Genomic DNA, 18,763 nt, shown 5'->3' on the forward strand with positions numbered 1-18,763 from the left:
CATGGATTTTTTTGTCTAAGGCCTTAATAGGACATTGACATTAAATAGTCTGCATGATTCTAGGAGAATCAGATCTGTATCAAAAAAGAGTTTGGTATTTATCTGGGAATAAGTGTTATTTTCATAATAGAAAGAGAATTTATTTGAGCCTCGAGCAAGACTATATTCTATCATTAAAATTTTAATTTTGCTTTACCTTTTCTACCCGTTGTCTTTCTGGTTAGCAGCTGTTCACTAAATACTTGTTTTTTTTGGATAAACATGTACTAATTCTGGCAGAAAAAGAAGTTTGTGGATACTTGGATGTCTACCTGTAGATCAGTAGGGCTGTAAACATGAGCTGTAAATGTTAGTGGCCATACCTTTGTTTGAACGCTAGTTTGAATGCCCAAAAATGTTTTTTAATAAATGAAATTTTCTGGATTTGCTTTTGTAGTGGATGGCTGTATACACAGAGCTGCTGGGCCCTGCTTACTTGCTGAGTGCCGCAACCTGAGTGGCTGTGAGACTGGACAAGCGAAAATTACGTGTGGATATGACCTACCTGCAAAATGTAAGTCATCTCCTTCTTAGCATCTTTTTGTTTTATGCACGTGGAGCTGCTATGCATGCCTTATTTCCCTGTAGTCTAATTCAACAAGGTATTCATTTTACAAGGTTAGCAGAGGGACTTAATTAAGCATGCTCTGTAATAATGTCTTTCCCTCAAAGCAATTCAGGCTTTTCTAAACGATTATTTCACCTATGTTATCCAATGAAAACTCACATGTCTCTAAAATATAAAACATCTTTCGTGTTTATTTTTCTTGCAAACTAAAACATATCCTTTCATATGCATAGTAACGGATTTGAAATGCTTTATGAAGTATGAACAAAATATACATTATCATATTTAAGTTCCATGGAGACAGGTTTTGGAAATGTTGCATATTTCATATTCCTCATGAAGATTTGTTGATTGTGCATGCTTTGATAGCTGAGGAGATCAAAGTGATGTATTGTGTTTTCAGCTGCTGTGTAGGGGCTGATTGGCAATTACTGCAAAGGCATCTGTCACACTTTACCTTTTGGTGGAATGCAGCTCAATGTTGAAATGTTTTTGCACTTTGAAAGTGGAATTGCCAGAATTCCCATCTAATTTAAAATAGGAAGAAGGTGATTTGACCTTCTCACATTGTCATTGAACTGGTCTTGGAAAAAAATAACGTGTTGACTTCATGTTGGTACGAGTCAAAATGTAGGCAGTCTCTTCAAGAATATTAATTTACAATGCAAATATCAGGAAAGCATTAGGAATAGCACATAACTAGTATTCAAACTTATTTTAACATGTAATCTGCACTAGTAACATAACTCATTGAGATGTATTTTAGATCTGCTCTCTTAATTTGATTTTTTTTTTTAGTCTGTTTCCACATAAATTTAAATGCATAGTGCAGAAACAAGTTACCTTTATGTTCCTGTGTCTCTTAACACCTTAGTAATGAAGAGGTGGGATCCAGTTGTTTGGAGTGGTGGTGGTGGTGATAAGTACCAATTATTTCCTTGACAGTGATCATTGCTATACATAGGTAAAATTTCATGTTGTATGCATAGATTTACCAGGTGGTTAATGGTTATTTATGAAAGGTTAATTTGGCTTTGGATCAGGAAGCCTTCTGAGGAACATCCAATGTGGTAGCTACTCCATGGTTTTCTATATGGTGAAATTATATACCAGATTCCTGTAAAAATTAGTAAGGTTGTTGGGGAATATGGTCTCTGTTGTAAATTTTTGAGGTTTAATTCTTAAACTCTAAGAAAAATAGAAAAAGATGGAAGGAGAAAAATATTGGGAGTCACAGAAAAGTTGCTCATACATGGTTCTTAATTCCTCCATGTGTTTTAATGAGAGAAAATAAGCGTAAGGTACCAAAGCAGTGAGCACTGACCTGTGTTTGAAAAAGATAGGGTCGTGTCTGAGGCCTTTTAAGTTTTATTGCAATTTAATAGGTCTTGCTTAAGTAAGGTTTGTGGACTTATATAATGGTTGAATACTATAGGGATTTTTTTTTTAATTTGTTCTTTATATAAGTAAGCAAAACAATGGGAAAACCTGTTATCACTTGTGGTTTGAAATAGAACCTGTAACTACCTGCAGAGAAAGGCCATTATTCTGCTTAATTGGTATTCTTTGACACTGAATCTGCATCAAAGACATATCTGTTTATATATGATCATGTATCAGCATGAAATGGGGAAAGGATATGTTAACTGTCAAACAGGCAAAAGGAGGAAAGCATCAAATTTTCATGCAGTCTGAGAGTTAGTTACTCTTGACTTTTTTCCTTAATATATACTTGTGTTCATCCACTGTTTGTTTTTGCTTTTCCTTTCAGAAGCTTTATATTATGGGTCATTCAATTCTTGTAACCTATACACTCATCATCAGAAACAGATGAGACAATCTAAACTCTGTTTTCATTTTTTGAAGGACTGTAGAGCCGCTTAATATCTTTTACCACTCTGTGTCGCTTTGTTGCAACAGTAGGACAATATGAATGCATTTCATATCCCATCTTTGCAATGGAGCAGCGATGTGACAGGATTTCCTGACTCTCCCATCCAGGTGTTCTTTGAAGCATATGTCTATTTCAGCAATTTGTTTGTAGTCATAGGTGAATGGATACATGCCAGCTTTTGATTTTACTTTTCACCTAGTTGTGTACATGAGACCTGCTATGATAATTAGTTAACAGTTTAGAGTAATGATTTTCTTGTCTCTGGTCTTCATGAGATTGTAATTAGATGAGTAATGTTATTAAATGTGAATTATAGCTCCTATTGTGATGAATTGTTATTTTTGTGTTGCTTAGCGGAACTCTAAATGTTCCAATAGTATTTCCTACCCCTGGGATTTTTCCATCTCTAGTTCTCATCTCTAGTTTCTGAAATCAGCAAAGTTGCATGTGCAGACTGCTCTGTCCCAGAGCAATGCATGATGCAAGTCTTGGGCTTAAACTGCAAACACAGTGTTAAAGAAGGATCATGCAGCATATCATGTAGTTTTACAGGGAACTCGGAGGAAGCTGGAATTGAGTTGGCTTTTTAAGGAAAAGGAAAGCGATAGTTGGCAAATAAATATTGTGGCTATCTATGAGCAATTGCATTTTATTGTGTAATTTGCTGTATTGACTTACATTAAATAAGAACAGGTGTGATAACTGCTTTTTCACAAATGAAAACAGAAAAACACCTAAGAAGAGTGCAGTGATTTATGGCAGATGATAGTCTTCTGTGTTTTGTTCCAGTAGTTAAATCTGTCAAATCAGTCTCTGAAGTACACAAGTAACAGTTAAGTGTGTTTAGGGAGAGAGTGCATAAAGTAGTTTCTTTTTTTCTCATCTTTCCATCTTAGTAATGTGAACAGACAAAGACTGATGTGTCTATAGCTGAGAGGTTTTGCTTTATGAACTTTTCAAGGTATCTTTTTGGAAGGCAAAAAACAGTCTTTATGGAAATAGAGGTGAAATCAAAATTAGTTTTCTAACTAGCGGTTAATGTAACGCTCAATACAGTTTTACAGAAGTCGGTGTAATCGCCATCTGCCTTCTGTACTGCAAAAGCCTAGACAAAGACCCTCAAGTGCCAAACAAGTTATTTGTTGAATACATCATTTGGTTGATGTAATTTATAGTTGTTTTCCAGCAGACACCTATTCATATATCCAACTTGTCACTGCACACCAAGTGTTCAAATTGCGTCATGTTTTGGTCAGGTATATACCTTCAGTGCTTTACCAAAGGAACCATCAGTTATTTAACTTTGGGGCCTCATGTTGTTCCTTTTTAAAGCAAAGTTTATTTTAAATCTTGCATGACTGGTCCTCAGACATTGAACAGTACATTGTTTTAAATAGCAGATGAGCAGAATCTGTTTAAAGCTCTACTAATGCTAGTTTTCCTTCTCATTTGTTTGATGGTCTCAGTTGGCTCTATTGGCAGAAAATGGTCCGAATGAGAGTTGTGTTTATAGCTGGATCCAAGAGTCCATAACAACCTCGTGGCTTGTTGTCTGCTTGTAGAGGTACGCCATAAAAAAGCGCCTGTCAGATACACGTTAAAAAATAGTCCCATTCTATGAGTTTTTTAATGGGTTTAAAACCAATGAAGACCTTGTGACAACAAATGAAATAGGTAAGCAGTACCCTGACTTTGGCAGGAAAGGAGTCCCCAAAGCAACTTTTTCCTACTGTTAATATTTGCCATAATAATTTCTTTTTATGAAAAATGCTTGATAATAAAATCCACAAACCTGGGAAAATAAAATCTTAGTGCCCCTGCTATGGGGAAGAGCCAACCCTTGGTAAATTAAATCTGAGAGGTTGATTTTGAGTGAAAGGAAACTAAAACCTTGCTGGAAATGCTACACTGTTTCTAATACACTGTTTATGTTAATAGAGCAATCATATTTAGAACAGTTCATTCTCTTTGCTTGAAGTTTTGAGTACTGCAGGCAATGTTGTGTAGGAAATGCTGCATAGACTTCTGGTCTATCTGGAGTAATAATGTGCATGTGCTCTCAAAGACAATTCCTGCTGTGAAATAAGTAGCTAGTGGAACTGCTAGTATTAAACACGGTAGGAAGAATCAGCCTTTCAATTTGTTTAATCAGATTAAAAAGTAGAGATTAAAAAGTGGAGATTAAAAGGAGTGCTACTACAAGATACATAATTTTCGGTACTTAAAAGATTTAAAAGAACATTTGGAGTGTATTATTTTAAAGTAAGGCTGTAAAGGTGGAGAATTTAAAACTCTATATTTTCTTGGAGACTACTTACAGATCCCTAATTAAAAGGTTGATTAAGCAGAAATGGAATTCCAAAGACTCCAGTATCCCAAAGCTGATCAGTTGAGAAATGGAGACTAATATTTAAGCGTATTATCCAAATTCCCAAGATTCCACAAAGAACTTTGCTCCTTTTCTTACTTTCAAAACCTTGGTTGATTTAATAATATTTATAATTCATTTCAAAGATATGCAAGACTCAAAGAGACACTTTCTTTAGTTTCGTTCTGATGCAGGAAAAAATGTTTTATTTGCGTGATAGTTCATTTTACCCATGTTTTTGTGCAAGAGAGACTTATGAAGGAATTAAAAAAAACTGGGAGTTGAAAAGGATGGCATCAAAGATGACCAATGTGTGTCCAAGAGAGGATTGTTTAGAGAAGGCTTACTCAGCTGCTATTTCCTCTTGGTCAAGGTCCTCGGTATTCACCTACTGTAGCTTTTTAAATAGTTGAGTGAAAAAAGGTGTAGTGCCAGATACACAGCTAGACTCAAGTTTGATGACATTCCAGGTGTGGAAGACTACTGAGAATCAGAGGGTGATACAGTCCTTAAGATGACTAAAGATCTGTACGCGTTAGGATTTTTTGCAGGGAGGGGTGTCTTTGTACTCTTTGCCTTTGCACAGAAGCATCACGTTATTGTAAACATTCTGCCTGAACGGTGTGAGACTTTAATGAAAACAGGTATATAGCCCAAAACAGCTCTAGAAGTGAATTTTCTCAATCCGTTGTTTGATGCTTTTTTAGTACTTCTAAAATCTTTACCTAAATATTTAGAATTAATTTGAAAACCGGGCAAAGCAAATTATTATTAATAGGAGGTCCAAGACCCCATGTGTTTGAGTGATGTTCTTACATAGATTTCAGGAATCTTTTTTATCACTTACGAAGCCTCTTGATCTATGTTTGTGTCTGATTTTCAAAGTTTTCTTTTTTTAGAAAGTTGATATTATGTATCTTGTGATTTTGTAAGTAAGTGCAATGATGCTTTTATGGTGCTTTAATTTGGTATAATTGGCTGCAGTCATCCTAACGACCTGTAATAGTTTCCATTAACAAAAGGATAATATTGCACACACTGTGAATGTGTTGGAAGGGAAATAGTAATAATTTCTTCTTCAGTCCTGGAACCTTTTTAGATTTTAGAGCTGATTTAATGTTATAGTGTTGAGCTTGATGGTTTATCTCTCTTTCATGCATACACACACACAAATGGAGAGATCGGGATTCGTGGGGAACATATTTATCGCCTTTGACTATGCAAGTTCAAATGTCTCTTCCTATTGCTGTAGCTACTGGTTGAAAAGTGCAGATACGAATCAGCAAGAGACTTCTGTCATGAGTGCATACAGTTCTTGTATGTGAGCCTAATTCATATACACTTCTTAGTGGGTAGATTCTTTAAAATTTAATCAGTGAATGAGCTGGTGTGTGTTTGTTAGTTCTCTGTGTGGTGTCATGCTGTGGTTTACTTACGACATGTGCTGCTGGAAATGCCTGTTCCAGGTCAGATTGTTCACTTAACAAACTAAAGGAAATGTTTAACTCTTGATCTTTACTGCTAAATCTGAATTGTTGCCTTCTGGGCACTGTGTGCTACAGACCTGTCACCAAACACTGAGCACCACTGGTATCTAATGTGTGTATAAATATGATGCAGTGCTGGGCAGCAGAAGCCTGATGCCACGTGTTTCCCTCTCTGGTCTTATTTCTGTAATTCAGGACAGGAATAGTTTCCATAGGGGTCTAATTCCCGCTCTTGCTGAAGGCAGTTGCAGAACAGAACTTGCAGCGTCATGTGGCAGTGCCAGCAGTCCACCCTTCTTTGTAGCACGCATCCCTGGAGCCAGTGTTCCAAGTGCTGGGTTCACCCTGTGGACCCCCCGTGATGAAACAGGGAGGTGCTTACAAAGATGAAAACACTCTCCTAGTGCTTCATTTGTGTGTAAGGAGCTACTTAAATGTCTCCTCGTTAGTTAAAAACAATTTTCACTGGGGTATGCCTCACCACTCTGCTGGCTGGTAATCATTCCTCAGACATTCTGAGGCTGACACATTTTATTTCCTCCATATTTGTACATGGGCTGATCTGTTTACTCAAATAATAACGAAAAGTCAAATGCATAGCAGAAAAATAAACAAATTTTCTGATAGAGTCAGCTTACAAGGAAGAAGGGTTATAATAGGTCATAATGGAGATGTTTATGCTCCTTTAACTGCAGTGCTTGCTGCTGCTCCTGCTGTAATATGTTCCCTCAGTAGCCAAAGCATACACTCAGTACTTGAAAAATTAATCTTTGATGCATGAGATTTTTGTCTGCCTGAATTTTGCTTGTCTCATTTTAAATGGTGATAGAAATTGCTTACTGTAGTAAAACACAACATTAACCTCATAGTGTGCTGGCACTTTGTGATTTATGCTGGTTTAGTCTCTGAAAAATATGCAGCCTGTCTCCCAAACCTGGGCTTAGCTTATAAAATATGTTGGCACGGGCTCGGGCCTTGAATTGGAACGCTAACTGCTGATTTTCCATCTCCCTGGAGTAGGAGAGAAGTTTAAAATTGTTGCCTCTCTAAGGTCATTAACTTCATATCACTTCTTGAGATTAATAATAACTGTATTATTGTAGCTGAGATGTTTTAAAAAGAGGGCGGCCTAATTTTGCTGTAGGTTTCCTTCTTGTGCTGAGTCTGCATATTTTTTGGCCCAAACTGACACCTTATTTGCAAGTGGAAGTAATCAGAAAGGAGGGAATAAATAAGGATGCAACTATTTCCGTTCTGTTATTTTGAAATGAAGAAAAAAAAAGAAATGAATGTGAAAGGTGTGTGATTTATTTTTACTTTATTTGCTCTCAAACCTTGCTGTTTACTTGAAGTCTAGAGCTCTTATTTATTTTTTTTTAATCTTTTTTTTTTTCTGAATTTATTTTGAATTTATCTTACGAAAGAAAAGCTCAAATGTTTCTAGAGGAGTTCTTTATGTATAATCAAATTCTTTTTGGTCAGTGGATGGGATAGGAAGGTTACATGAAGTGGTTTTTAAATGGTCCTTGTTTCATCCCGTGAAGGAGAGGAATCCTGAGGCTGTTTTGCATAAACCAAGCACACAGACCAAAACACGCTTCAGTATCTTTTCAATTGTCAAAATTGAGGACAGCAATTTCAAACATTCCTCTTCAGGAAGGAGGCATCAGGTGTGTGACTGCAGGGCATAAATAACATTTTAATTACTGTGGGGAGGAGTCTAAATGCTGATTAACCAGATAGTCAATGAAAGGAAAGGAAAAGGAGAAAAAGAAAAAAGAGAAGGAAAGAAAGAAGAAAAGAGCAAGAGAAAAGAAAGAAGAAAAGGTGTCACTTGATGTAGATGTTTCACTACTGATGGAAATAAGCCTTCATCTGGGATTTTTGTATTTGAGTATGGGGATTTGAGTCATGTGGGTTTTTTCCTGCGGCACTATGAATTTAAGCAACATTAGGTCCCTGATTATTTTTTTTTCTTTTAGGCATTTTATAGCATCCCTTTATATTCTACGGTGTCTTTTTTAAAAAAAGATCTTTTTGCTTAAAAAAGTTACTAGGTAAAGATATGCTTGATTTTTCTCTTTTTCTTAGACTTTCCAGAATCTTACTGCTTTTTTTTTTTTTCCTTTGTATCACTTTCACAAAAATGAGAACAACCAAGCAGGAGAATGCATTGATGCTTCTATGTATTTCTGTAGCACTGCATCTGTGTACTTGCATTGTCAGTGTTGCAGAACATTTACAACATTCTGTGGCTTGCAAATGTTACGGTCCCAGGACCAGATTTATGAGGAAGGTGTATTAACTATATTTACAACATGGGACTTGCGGTGTGAACTTTTCTTATAGCTGCTTCTGCCCACATGCTGGTTTGTAGGTGAGTGTAATTTGTATAATATAATTTACGCAGTAAGAAGCCAGAAGAAAATGTTAATTAAACAATTGTCACTAACTTTGAATTATATCTTCTTGCATATTCCTATTAACTATTTGTCATTTTGCAAATCTCTGCTCTGGCTCCTCAGCAAGTGAGTTATGTTGCATTCCCTTTCACCTGGGTCTCAGTGATCTGGATTCTGTTATGTTTTCTGTTGACATATCAGGGAGATGGACAGAGAAATGCCCCACCGTTGTTTTGTTTTGGCATGGCAGAGAGCAGTGCATGATCTATCACTGCACACTGCTAAGTAAGCCTCCTGTTTAGTTTTCAGTAAAAATACTTGGTAGGTTTCCAAGGTCTTTCCAGGCTTATAAATAAATGAATACATAAATGGAGAAATGCTTTGCAACCCTAAAAATAGCCTCTTTGATATCTAATTATGTTTATGTCTGTCTGGATCACATTTATCTTTTTTTGACTTCCTTAATATGCTTTCAGTATAATTTTATACAGTGTTCATGTTAGCATTAAAACACGTGGGTTGCTTTTAAGAAAGTAAGAATACAGTAAGAATATTGTGCACTTTCTCACAGCCTGCAAGCTATAAACAGCAGGTCATCAAGACTCCGAACTGTTTGAAGTACCCATGAACACAAAGGAGGAAACAGTTTTCACTGAAGCTGTGTTGTAACAGCCACGTTATTCATTTTTAATTCTCTCTGCAGAATGGGGGGGGACTCTGAAGATGTTGTGTGAAGCAGAGAGGGAAACCCCCACAAGACATTGAGAGGTGTCACGGATAGCAAAATAACGTAGCATGATGTGCTTGAAAGCCTGCTGTTCTGAAAATCACCATTTATTCACGTAAAAGATTGCATTTGTGTCAGGTGTAGTCCTGTCGTCGGTATAATCATGTTTAAAACAGTTTTTCCCCAAAATGGAGCAGAATTCTTTCCAGGGAAGACTGTTCATTTCGAGTTAACTTGGTGTAATGCAGTCTCCTATTCATGAGAAGCTGAAAGTGAAGTCAACACGAAATTGACTGGGGAGCCATGAATGTTGTTGGATTTCTTTCAGTTTATAGAGAGAACATAATCAAAGGCCCAACACAAGTCATTTTAAATCAGAATCTTCCATTTGGCAATGAAAGACAACTTCAGACAAGGAATTTGGCTTTGAAGGATTTGCCAGAGATAAAAAATAATAAAACCATCTCTCCTTTACTGCGAGGATAACCCCTTTACTGCATGGTTTTTGTGGGCCCTAAAACCTCCGCTCTTCTTATTTATTGTCAGAGGATCTGTGTTGCTTAGGGACCATACATAGATGGAGACTGCATTGGATACAAAAATCAGTTTCAGGCAGGACAAAACCAGAGGTCTGGACAGAAAAATAACTCCACATTAGGTGAATATTTTTACAGTGGTTATGGCAAAAATGATTCCCGCATGGTTCTTGCCTTCCTTACCAGCTCATGCCCCAAGAGTTGATTTAATGTTGGTGTGGCACTGGCCTAGTAAGGGTCAGCCTGTGCTGGGGACTTATAGGGAACCCGCATCCTGTTTGCTCAGCTGAAATGCCACTGAGCCAGCCCAGGAACAATCAGGGTGGAAGTAAAGAAAACTTGCAGACAGGTTTCACCCCGTGGATGATAATCCGAGCATCAGAGAAGCAGCAGAAGATTTGCGTCCAAGGCCTGTGATCCTGACAGATACTTGCACATTCTATTGCAGCTATGGGTCCGCTAGGACTCCTTCAGTGTGGAACTTTAATTAAGCAACTGGGATATCTGAGTTTTTCTTCATCTTAAAGGGAAAAAAAAATACAACTCTGTATATTCCCCTGATGCTTTTTGTCAAATGAATGCATTTTGTAGTGCTTCAAAACCTCTGACATCCCAGACAGGTTTCATCTTATTCTTTCTCTGTTTAGACAATGCTTTATTTAGCTTCTCCACCAGATGGTTTCATCAAAAAGAGCAGGTAGTTCATGGGGTCAGGGATCTCTTGTGTTTACATGTAGCATATGAGTCTGAAAATGTAGGGGGACTTGTTTGGTCTTTTTTATTTGTGTTGTTTTTAAGAGACCTGATGGTTATGACTAAGAAACCAGGACCATATAAATGAGTAAATCGCCTGTATGGCAGACACAGTGTTCAGAAAGGAACTTTTCTGAGGTGGGATGAGGCTTCCCCTCATGCAGCACAGAGCTTGGGGGACTTTGGCCTTTCCACACACAGCGGTGCTGCTCTGTGCCATGTCCTGTGCTCCAGGAAGACATCTGTGCTGCCGTTGCTTTTCTTCTCCCAGACCACTCAGCTGCACTCGTGCCTGCAGGGTTGCAGACCTGAAGCACCTGTTCAAAAATAACATAAAAATAACAGCAGAATTCTGTATGTAACATGCAGTAGGCAGGTGGGGAGGCATGTCTGCAAAGGGCAATGGGAAGTTTCCAGATTTGGCTTAGGTTGATTATCTCTTGATGACAGAGGAGCGTATCTTGTACATTTTTTATTTTTATTTTAATCTTCTTTGTTTAAAAAAATATTCCATGGAAGTGTAGGTGCATTTCAGGTAACATTGAACAAGCCTGGTAATGATTTACTGTGATTGTGCTCAGGGTTGAATTTGAAGCAGGAATAATGTGTAAGCAAAAGGCTCTGTAACCCATTAACAAATCTAGCTCCTCATAAGAACCTCACTTTATTAAATCTGTGGAGATTGGTATTAGTTGCAAATGTGGTAAGTCACTGTTTCCTCATTTTCCTAGTTATTCAGGAGGTGATTTGGAGGCCATAAAGCTGGAAGAGCTGTGGGCAGGGCCTGTAGCTCTGCACTATGCTCTACAACAGATGCCTCTGATGCTCTCTCTGGTGCTGCTTTTGGCCACGCATGGCATGTATGGTTGCTCTGTTTCCACCATTTCCTCACTTCTCCACGCCAAATTTAACTCCCTGCCCACAGTGGAGGAATTTAATATATTTCTCCAATACCAGGCTTTAAATTTAACTATTAGCTCCAGGCTATGCTTGGTACAAACCAATGTTAAAGCTCATTTGGATTACTGTGTATTCTATTGCAGAAATTGTAGTGGAGGTGTGCTGTTAATATTTGGAAAACAATGTGTTTACTTAACAATGTTTTCAAACATAAAAATGGCCCTGTTTGCTTACAGTAGGTGGATGCTCAATAGCAGGAGCAGTAATTTGGCTCCAAGCCAACATCCATTATATCTTGCACCTTTAGCCTCCAAATTGGTAAAATGGCAAGCGTGCAATTAACAGATTTAACTACAGCTTCTCTTATCTAAATGCTGTGCCTGGCAAGTACATTATCCCCACCCCTGTGTTTTCATACTTCAAACATCCCCTCTTCCAGAACTTTCTTGATCTGTTAATGTTAGCAGCGTTCTCTCCAGATTGTTGGCGTGTCCTGTCAGCTTCTGAAAAGAAATCTTCCATCAGTTTAGTGCTTTCCCTGCCATCCTTCATCCCTTCCCAGCTCTTGCCCCTTTTTCTTTTTGTTGTCCAGCTTACTTCTGTTTGATGTGAACTCTTTCATCAAGAATGTGTTTCTCTCTATTTTTTCACAGCACATAATGAAAGGAACACATCCTCTGAGTACAAAGTTGGGTCTAAATCTTGGGCTTCGTTAAAGTCTAACTGATTTGAATTAAGATTGAGTGTATTGTTGTCAACTGTAAGAGAAGCGTGTGAGCATGGGCTACGGGGAGATTAAAATAACTGTCAAATCCAAAGCAAACAGAAAACTGTTCTCATTTATCAGGTATCTGTGTAACTAGGCTGTAGCATTTCCTGTTGATCTGGAGGTATCTCATCTCAGCCAAAATGTTATTCAGGTCACATTTAGTTCACAATGCACCTTCAATAAGTGCAACCGAAGATACTTAATTTTCATCTTTGTTATGCATCTTGTTTTAATATAGCTGTAATAAATGTGATTGACATTTCTTTTTTCTGCATGAGGAGATGCAGTAAAAAGAGAGAAGGTACTTGATGTATGTGCAGTGCTTTTTTTTTTCTATGGATACACAGAATACCTCTCAATTTTTCAAAATCACAGCTGTTAAACCACTGGTAGCATATCATTGATCAAACCATAAACGTTTTAAAACGCGTTTTTTTTTTTGTTTGTTTCTTTCCTATCAGATGTTGAGAAATGACTGATTGCAATTTCTCCAAGTTGCAGGAACTAGTTGGTGCTTGCTTTCTGATCAAATGAAGTCTTAAAATGTAATGCTTTATAACAGACTAGACTCTATGATTAACAGAGTTTTAACTTGTGAATACTTGACTGTACAAATAGCATAATCAATGGGAGTAGATGGCATGTGATTATTTGCAGGATGGGAAAGTCCTTTATTAAGGCATTTGTTTCTTTCATGAGATGAGTTTTATCTGCAACCAGTCTCATAATGCACACAGTATCCATGAAATTATCAGTTTCATTTAAAAACAACATGTGCCTGTCAGATGCTTGAGATTGAGGCCTTCACCAAGAAAGTGTATGTTCAACTGGTGTTGTGAAGAAGTATTCCTTTACCTTGCGTACTGTGGCGTCACTCGTGCCAGTTATCCTATTAGAAGTGTCTTGAAACTTTGCAACAGATCATTTTCTGCCTTTTTCAGTGATCACTGCTTTTGAAAGTTGGAGAGGCTTTTTTGTTGCTTAGCTTTTAGTCTGAAACGGCATGCATTTCTTCAAACATAAATGTACAAAGGAAAGGATCTCACAATCCCTGGTTACAGAGTCTTCTAATTTTAAAGACTAAAGGTATTCATTTGAGAGTAATTCCAAGTAAAAAGGAAGTCTCTTGTGGTGGAGTGGATGCCTGCAGGTGTTCTAATCTGTTGTATCGCGATCTGGGAGATTTCACCTTCATGTTTAGGGAGTTCATTTGGGCTAATCAGGATTGGCAACTCAGTGCAAATGAGATCATCAATGCAGCTTGGCAATGGAATTCATTTTAAAGGAAGTATTTGGATTAAAGAGGCAGAGATATATTTATCCTTCTTTTTTCCTCTTCAAGCTGAACATGCTTAAATATTTTCATATTTAGTTAAATTATATTAAAAATATCTAAGTGTAGAGGGAAGTGAGGCGGATCATCTATAGGTCTACTTCCCCCCCTCCCCCCGAATATCAGTCATATGTCATTTATTGGGGTCTGCATTGCAAATGTGATTGTAATGTACAGAGAATTCAATCTTAACTGACAATCTGAGAAAGAGAAGAATAAATGGGTTTATCTTCACTTTAAAGTGTTTTCTTGAGAATAACTTTCCAAAGGAAGGAAAGTGAAATTATGGGTCCTATTTAGGTAGTGTTCTTTTTAAGAGCACCAAGAGGTTCTGTTAAACTGTTTCCCCCTGACGTCCTGTCTAAACTCACTGAAGTCAGCTTGAAAACTGACAGCACCCAGCCCTTCGTGAGTGCCTGGCTTATCCTTCTATTTCTGAAGACCTGTGGAATTTACTAAATCCTTTATGGAATAAATGGGATATACTTTATATGTACAGATTTTTATCTATTTCCTTTCCTTTCTTTATTTCCTTCTTTCCTATTGACACTGTATCAACATGCAAGGTCAGTGAAGCGGGCATGGGCTTTCTCTATTACCAACACATGCTGGCAATGCTGCTCAGCTCTCACAAGCACTCCCAGTTTTCTTTCTTCAAGTTTCTACTTGACTAGTGAACGTTTGTGTTGCTCTTTTGCCCAGTTTCTGACAATTCCCTGAGGAGCTGTTTTCACTTTCCGTGGAGCATTTCCATTTTATCTTTGTAACAGAGAAGTTCTGGCATCTATTCTTTTTTCTGCCCTAATGGGATTGATTTCAGAGTTACCTAACACTGCCATGCCTGCATTCCTGCATAAGGATAAACCTTCAAAATACATAGAACAATCACCTTTATGTATCAGAAGATTAACTAAACTGGAGAATAATAAAACCTAGCAAAGCAGGAAACTTCAAATGATGTGGAATGATTTTTGAAGCTTATGTCAGTTTTGTTAGAGCTTTAATTTTACATTCCTATACTTTTCAGATTACTTGACAATAGCGAGCAAATAGTAGGGTGTACTTTTTCTACGTAGAGAAAGGAACGAAACGATTTGAAAATAAAAAGCCTCTTGCTGGAGATGGTGGATGCTGCTTGTTTGAGCTTCCAAGGCCAAGAAGTTTCAGTTTGCCCTCTTTGTCTGGGCACCTGGACAAAGTGGTGGCAGGAAATTTTCACTCAGGAAGGCTTACTTAGGAGCTTTGCTTGCAGGTTTTTTTTGTGTTTAAAAGCAAAGGCTTAGGCAGATCTTTATGGTACATAGCAATTCCTGTCATTCAAATAATTTTCCAGGATTTTTTTTCTAATTTTGAGGGGTCTTATCCCAACATGGTTGATGTACTCAATTGCCAAGAAATGAAACAAATAACCTTCTGGAATGAAGTGTCCTCCTTTTGGACTTTTGGTCTTCCTTTTAAGACTGCTTCCTACAGTAGAATGTTGAAGGTTACCAATTCAGGTTGTCAACACTGAATAAGCAGTCAAAATAAATTAAAAATGCCCTGTGTGAATTGTGGACCTGAGGAATTTGAAAGAAAACAGTGTCACTGAGATATGTTATTTTCTCAGCAGAGAAGCAAACTTGCTTTCCCAAGAGTTATCTGTTACTTCCTAAATACCTTATTCAAAACCGTGTGCATGTTTTCATTTGTTTGTGAAAGTCATAGGAGTGGGAAGTCTCCATTCATCCCTCTTGCTCTCAACACAATATCTAATAAGGTTGACAGGGCTTGTAATTTGTTTGCTGCTTCTATTCTTTTGTTTCTTTTTCTTTGAGTCACATAAGAGCCATATTCCAACTCCTGTCACTTTTTGTTTGTTAAATTCACTTGAAGTGAACCTACATTTAATTTTCAAATCTTCTGCTTTGAATTAGAAGGCGGCTGGCACTTACATGAATAGATTCTAAGGATGAAAATAATAAGCTTCAGTAGCTTTAAGCTTTATTGCCTGAATCTATTACTAGCTACTAATTCTAAGCACTCTAGTGCTGATTTAGGATTGTAGTAGATGCCTTTTTAGAGAGACTTGCAGAATGAATGTGTGGGTGCTAGGTACATGGGAAAATCTGGCCTCAAGTAATTAGGTTAAAAAAAGGCACCATGGAGCCTGAAGAGTCTTGCTTAAAAGGTGCCCAGTGTTGAAAGCTCAGTTCAGCAATCAATGATCGTTATAAATAAATTGCTGCTACTTAATGCAGTGCATTGCTTGATGAAAGATACTGCTGTCAAACCTCTTGTGTATACAATTTTATGTCCTGGGAGTGTCACCATAGCTATAAATCTTTAATTAAGGACTTAAAGCATTATGTTGTGAGGGGAGGGGAGCAGAGAATTTAGAACTTGGAGTAAATTTGGAATTTAGGCCAAAACATTCCCTCTTAGCTCCATGCTATTTTCAGTGTTTAAACTGAGATATAAAAGGAGGAGTAATAGCTGGATGATGAACTGCTGCATGAGATTTTTGAGGAGGAATTTGTTTCGTGGATTGGTGTCAGTTTTCTTAGTAAGGGTTTGTTTTATAAAATGAGTGAGAAGTGGTTGAAAATGTGGATATATTGAAGTTTAGTGCAGTAAACTATCATCAAATGATCCAGATTATTTGCCCAATGTAACTCTTCTCCGGCTGTGGTGGTTTTCTGAACACCTGATCCTGTAAAGCTCTGGTTCCCCCAAGAGTGCTGCTAAAAACCTCAGCTTACTTTGCAGGCTCCTGGCACCTTTCAGGAGCTGGCTGGAGGAAGAATGTAGCGAACTTGTTGGAACAGAGCGATCTATGAGTGCATGGAAAAAAATCTTCCACCCATACCATGACTGGAGAATAGGGTGTGTCCAATGAAGTTTGGGATGGGAAAGATCATTTCCCGGAGGCAATCATAGTCCTCCCATTGCTGCCTCTCCCCAGAGTGAGCTCAGAGGTGTGTAGGAGGAGAACCATTCATTTTGTTTTGGGATGCTGTCAGAGCTCGCTTTTGTGAGCAGCTGGAGGGATCTGCCAAGGAGCTGAGCTCCTGCAGTGTGCTCAAGTTCTGCCCTGCAGTAGGCACTGCTTTCACTGGGGACAATGGTGTGCTGCTGGGCCTTTCCTAGGAGAGGAGCGGAGTGGTCTTTTGGTCTCCAATTCAGTGGGAATAATGGAATAATGCGGCATGTTAAATCTTGGAAAGGTTAAGACCCGTTTATGCATTCCTTTTGCATTCCTTTATTTTTATTTCTTAAAGGCTCAAGCTTAAAAAACAACAACCATGTTTTTGCTTTTAAAAGGAAGGTACATATTTCCCCAGCAGGTCATTAGTAATGTAATAGCTAACTTTGTCTTTTAATTTACAGTGCTAGTAGATCAAACTTCCGGTCATTTGTCTTAATGCTTATTTTTGTGTTTAATATCGGAGCCAGTGGCTTAAAACAGCCAAGCCACTTCATCATTCTTTCAGCATTTAGGGAAAGTGAGTCCAGTTTTAAGGTTTCTGCACTGCCATGCTCCAGCTCTGAGCTGCATGACTGGCTTCTAACCAAGGGCTTGGTGAAGCATGGCAGATCACGGGGCACTAGAGATAACAGCATTCCGCATTGTAAAATTACCCTTTGTTTTCCTTTTATACTTTCACAGAGCAGAGGAACTTTTTTCCCTAGTGTTTACTGAGGGGATCAGTGATTAAATTCTGGAAAATAAAATGGTTTTCTTGAAAGGCATAAGTGCTCAAATCTAATACCAAAGCAGCAGGTGAACTATAATAGTGAAGCTGGTTTTAATGCGTGAAGTGGAGAATACGTAATTGAAACAGTATGATGATGAAAAGGCATTATGTGAAGCTGTCAGAAGTCATTACAATATAATAATTAACACACTTTGCACTTTTAGCTTATACTATTATGTGCTAGTATTTTTCCTTTCGTAATCTTTAAACTTTTCTGGAGATATTTGAAGGAAGGTAGCGGTATTTCCTCTATTTTGCTGTTGTAGATGCTTTTGTTAGAAGAACCTGTCACCTTCATTGTATGGATTTTTCTCTTGATAGCAGTTTAATGTGTATCCTTGGGCTTTTGTTTTGCTTTCTGAATGAATATAAGGAAGCCAAGGTTATATTTCAGCCTGCGTGGATAATGTCAGATTGTAAAGGGAAGACTGTAGTTGATGTATGTGAGTGATACCTTCCTTTGCTTGGGGCTTTTCCACCATATGTCATGAGTCTTACATGTTTCTGGAGACTGAGTAAATCTTGCCTTGGTTCATGTTTGTTGAAATGAGGAAACAAAAATTAAAGATAAAAATGGAGAATGTACCACATGTTGAATTAAATCTTGGGAGAGTGCAAATGTGGTGAAATCAGGCACCATCTTCGTGATGGGTTTGAGCTGGGAGCCATTCTTTCCTTCCCAAAGTTTCTAGAGCAATTCTGCTCCTGTCTGAGACCAAACATGGAAAACTTTAGTTCAAGAGGATGAAAAGCTCCAAGCGTAAGATTCTGTTTATGGAAACTGTTGTGCAATCCCTCACTGCCAAGGCTCTTCTTACTCCAAAGAACATGCCTGTGTGAGCATCCCTGCTGAAAGTAACATTTGCAGTTAATGCCTTAGGCACCTCTCCGGAGCACTGAACACATACAATTTCTAACACAATGCTCTGTGGTAAGTGTTGGCAAACGATTCACTTCATGATGGAAGTCAACTTAGATTAATTACGTTTTGATGTTAGGAAACGGCAGCTTGGAGAGGGACGAACTGTCCTGTTGCTGCAGTGGCAAGCTCATCGTGCTCAGGCTAGTTCCTACAGTAATTCAGCAGTCTGGATGATCCCAGAATACTCCCCCTTCATCAGTGAGCATTTACCAGCTAGGAGCAAGGTTTAAGTGCAGAGGGGGAGTCTGGGGATGCTCCCGCCATCCTCTAGAGAAAGGGGACCCAGATGTCCCTTGGGGAATAACGAGCGGTGAGGCCCCAGGTTTCT

The 18,763-nt window shown here is 38.1% G+C and overlaps 1 protein-coding gene across 2 annotated transcripts in view; it reads left to right on the top strand.

Moving 5' to 3' along the window:
• MACROD2 (mono-ADP ribosylhydrolase 2) overlaps nt 1–18,763 on the top strand; it is an 840,242-nt gene that overhangs the window by 240,705 nt on the left and 580,774 nt on the right. For both annotated transcript variants that reach the window (XM_065739549.1, XM_065739548.1), the window contains exon 5: nt 437–553. In XM_065739549.1, the coding sequence (XP_065595621.1) occupies nt 437–553 (117 nt within the window). The remainder of the gene's footprint in view (nt 1–436; nt 554–18,763) is intronic.

The sequence above is a fragment of the Cyrtonyx montezumae genome, unplaced genomic scaffold (assembly GCF_038088225.1).
Source record: "Cyrtonyx montezumae isolate F1298 unplaced genomic scaffold, pur_monq_1.0 scaffold_24, whole genome shotgun sequence".
NCBI lineage: Eukaryota > Metazoa > Chordata > Aves > Galliformes > Odontophoridae > Cyrtonyx > Cyrtonyx montezumae.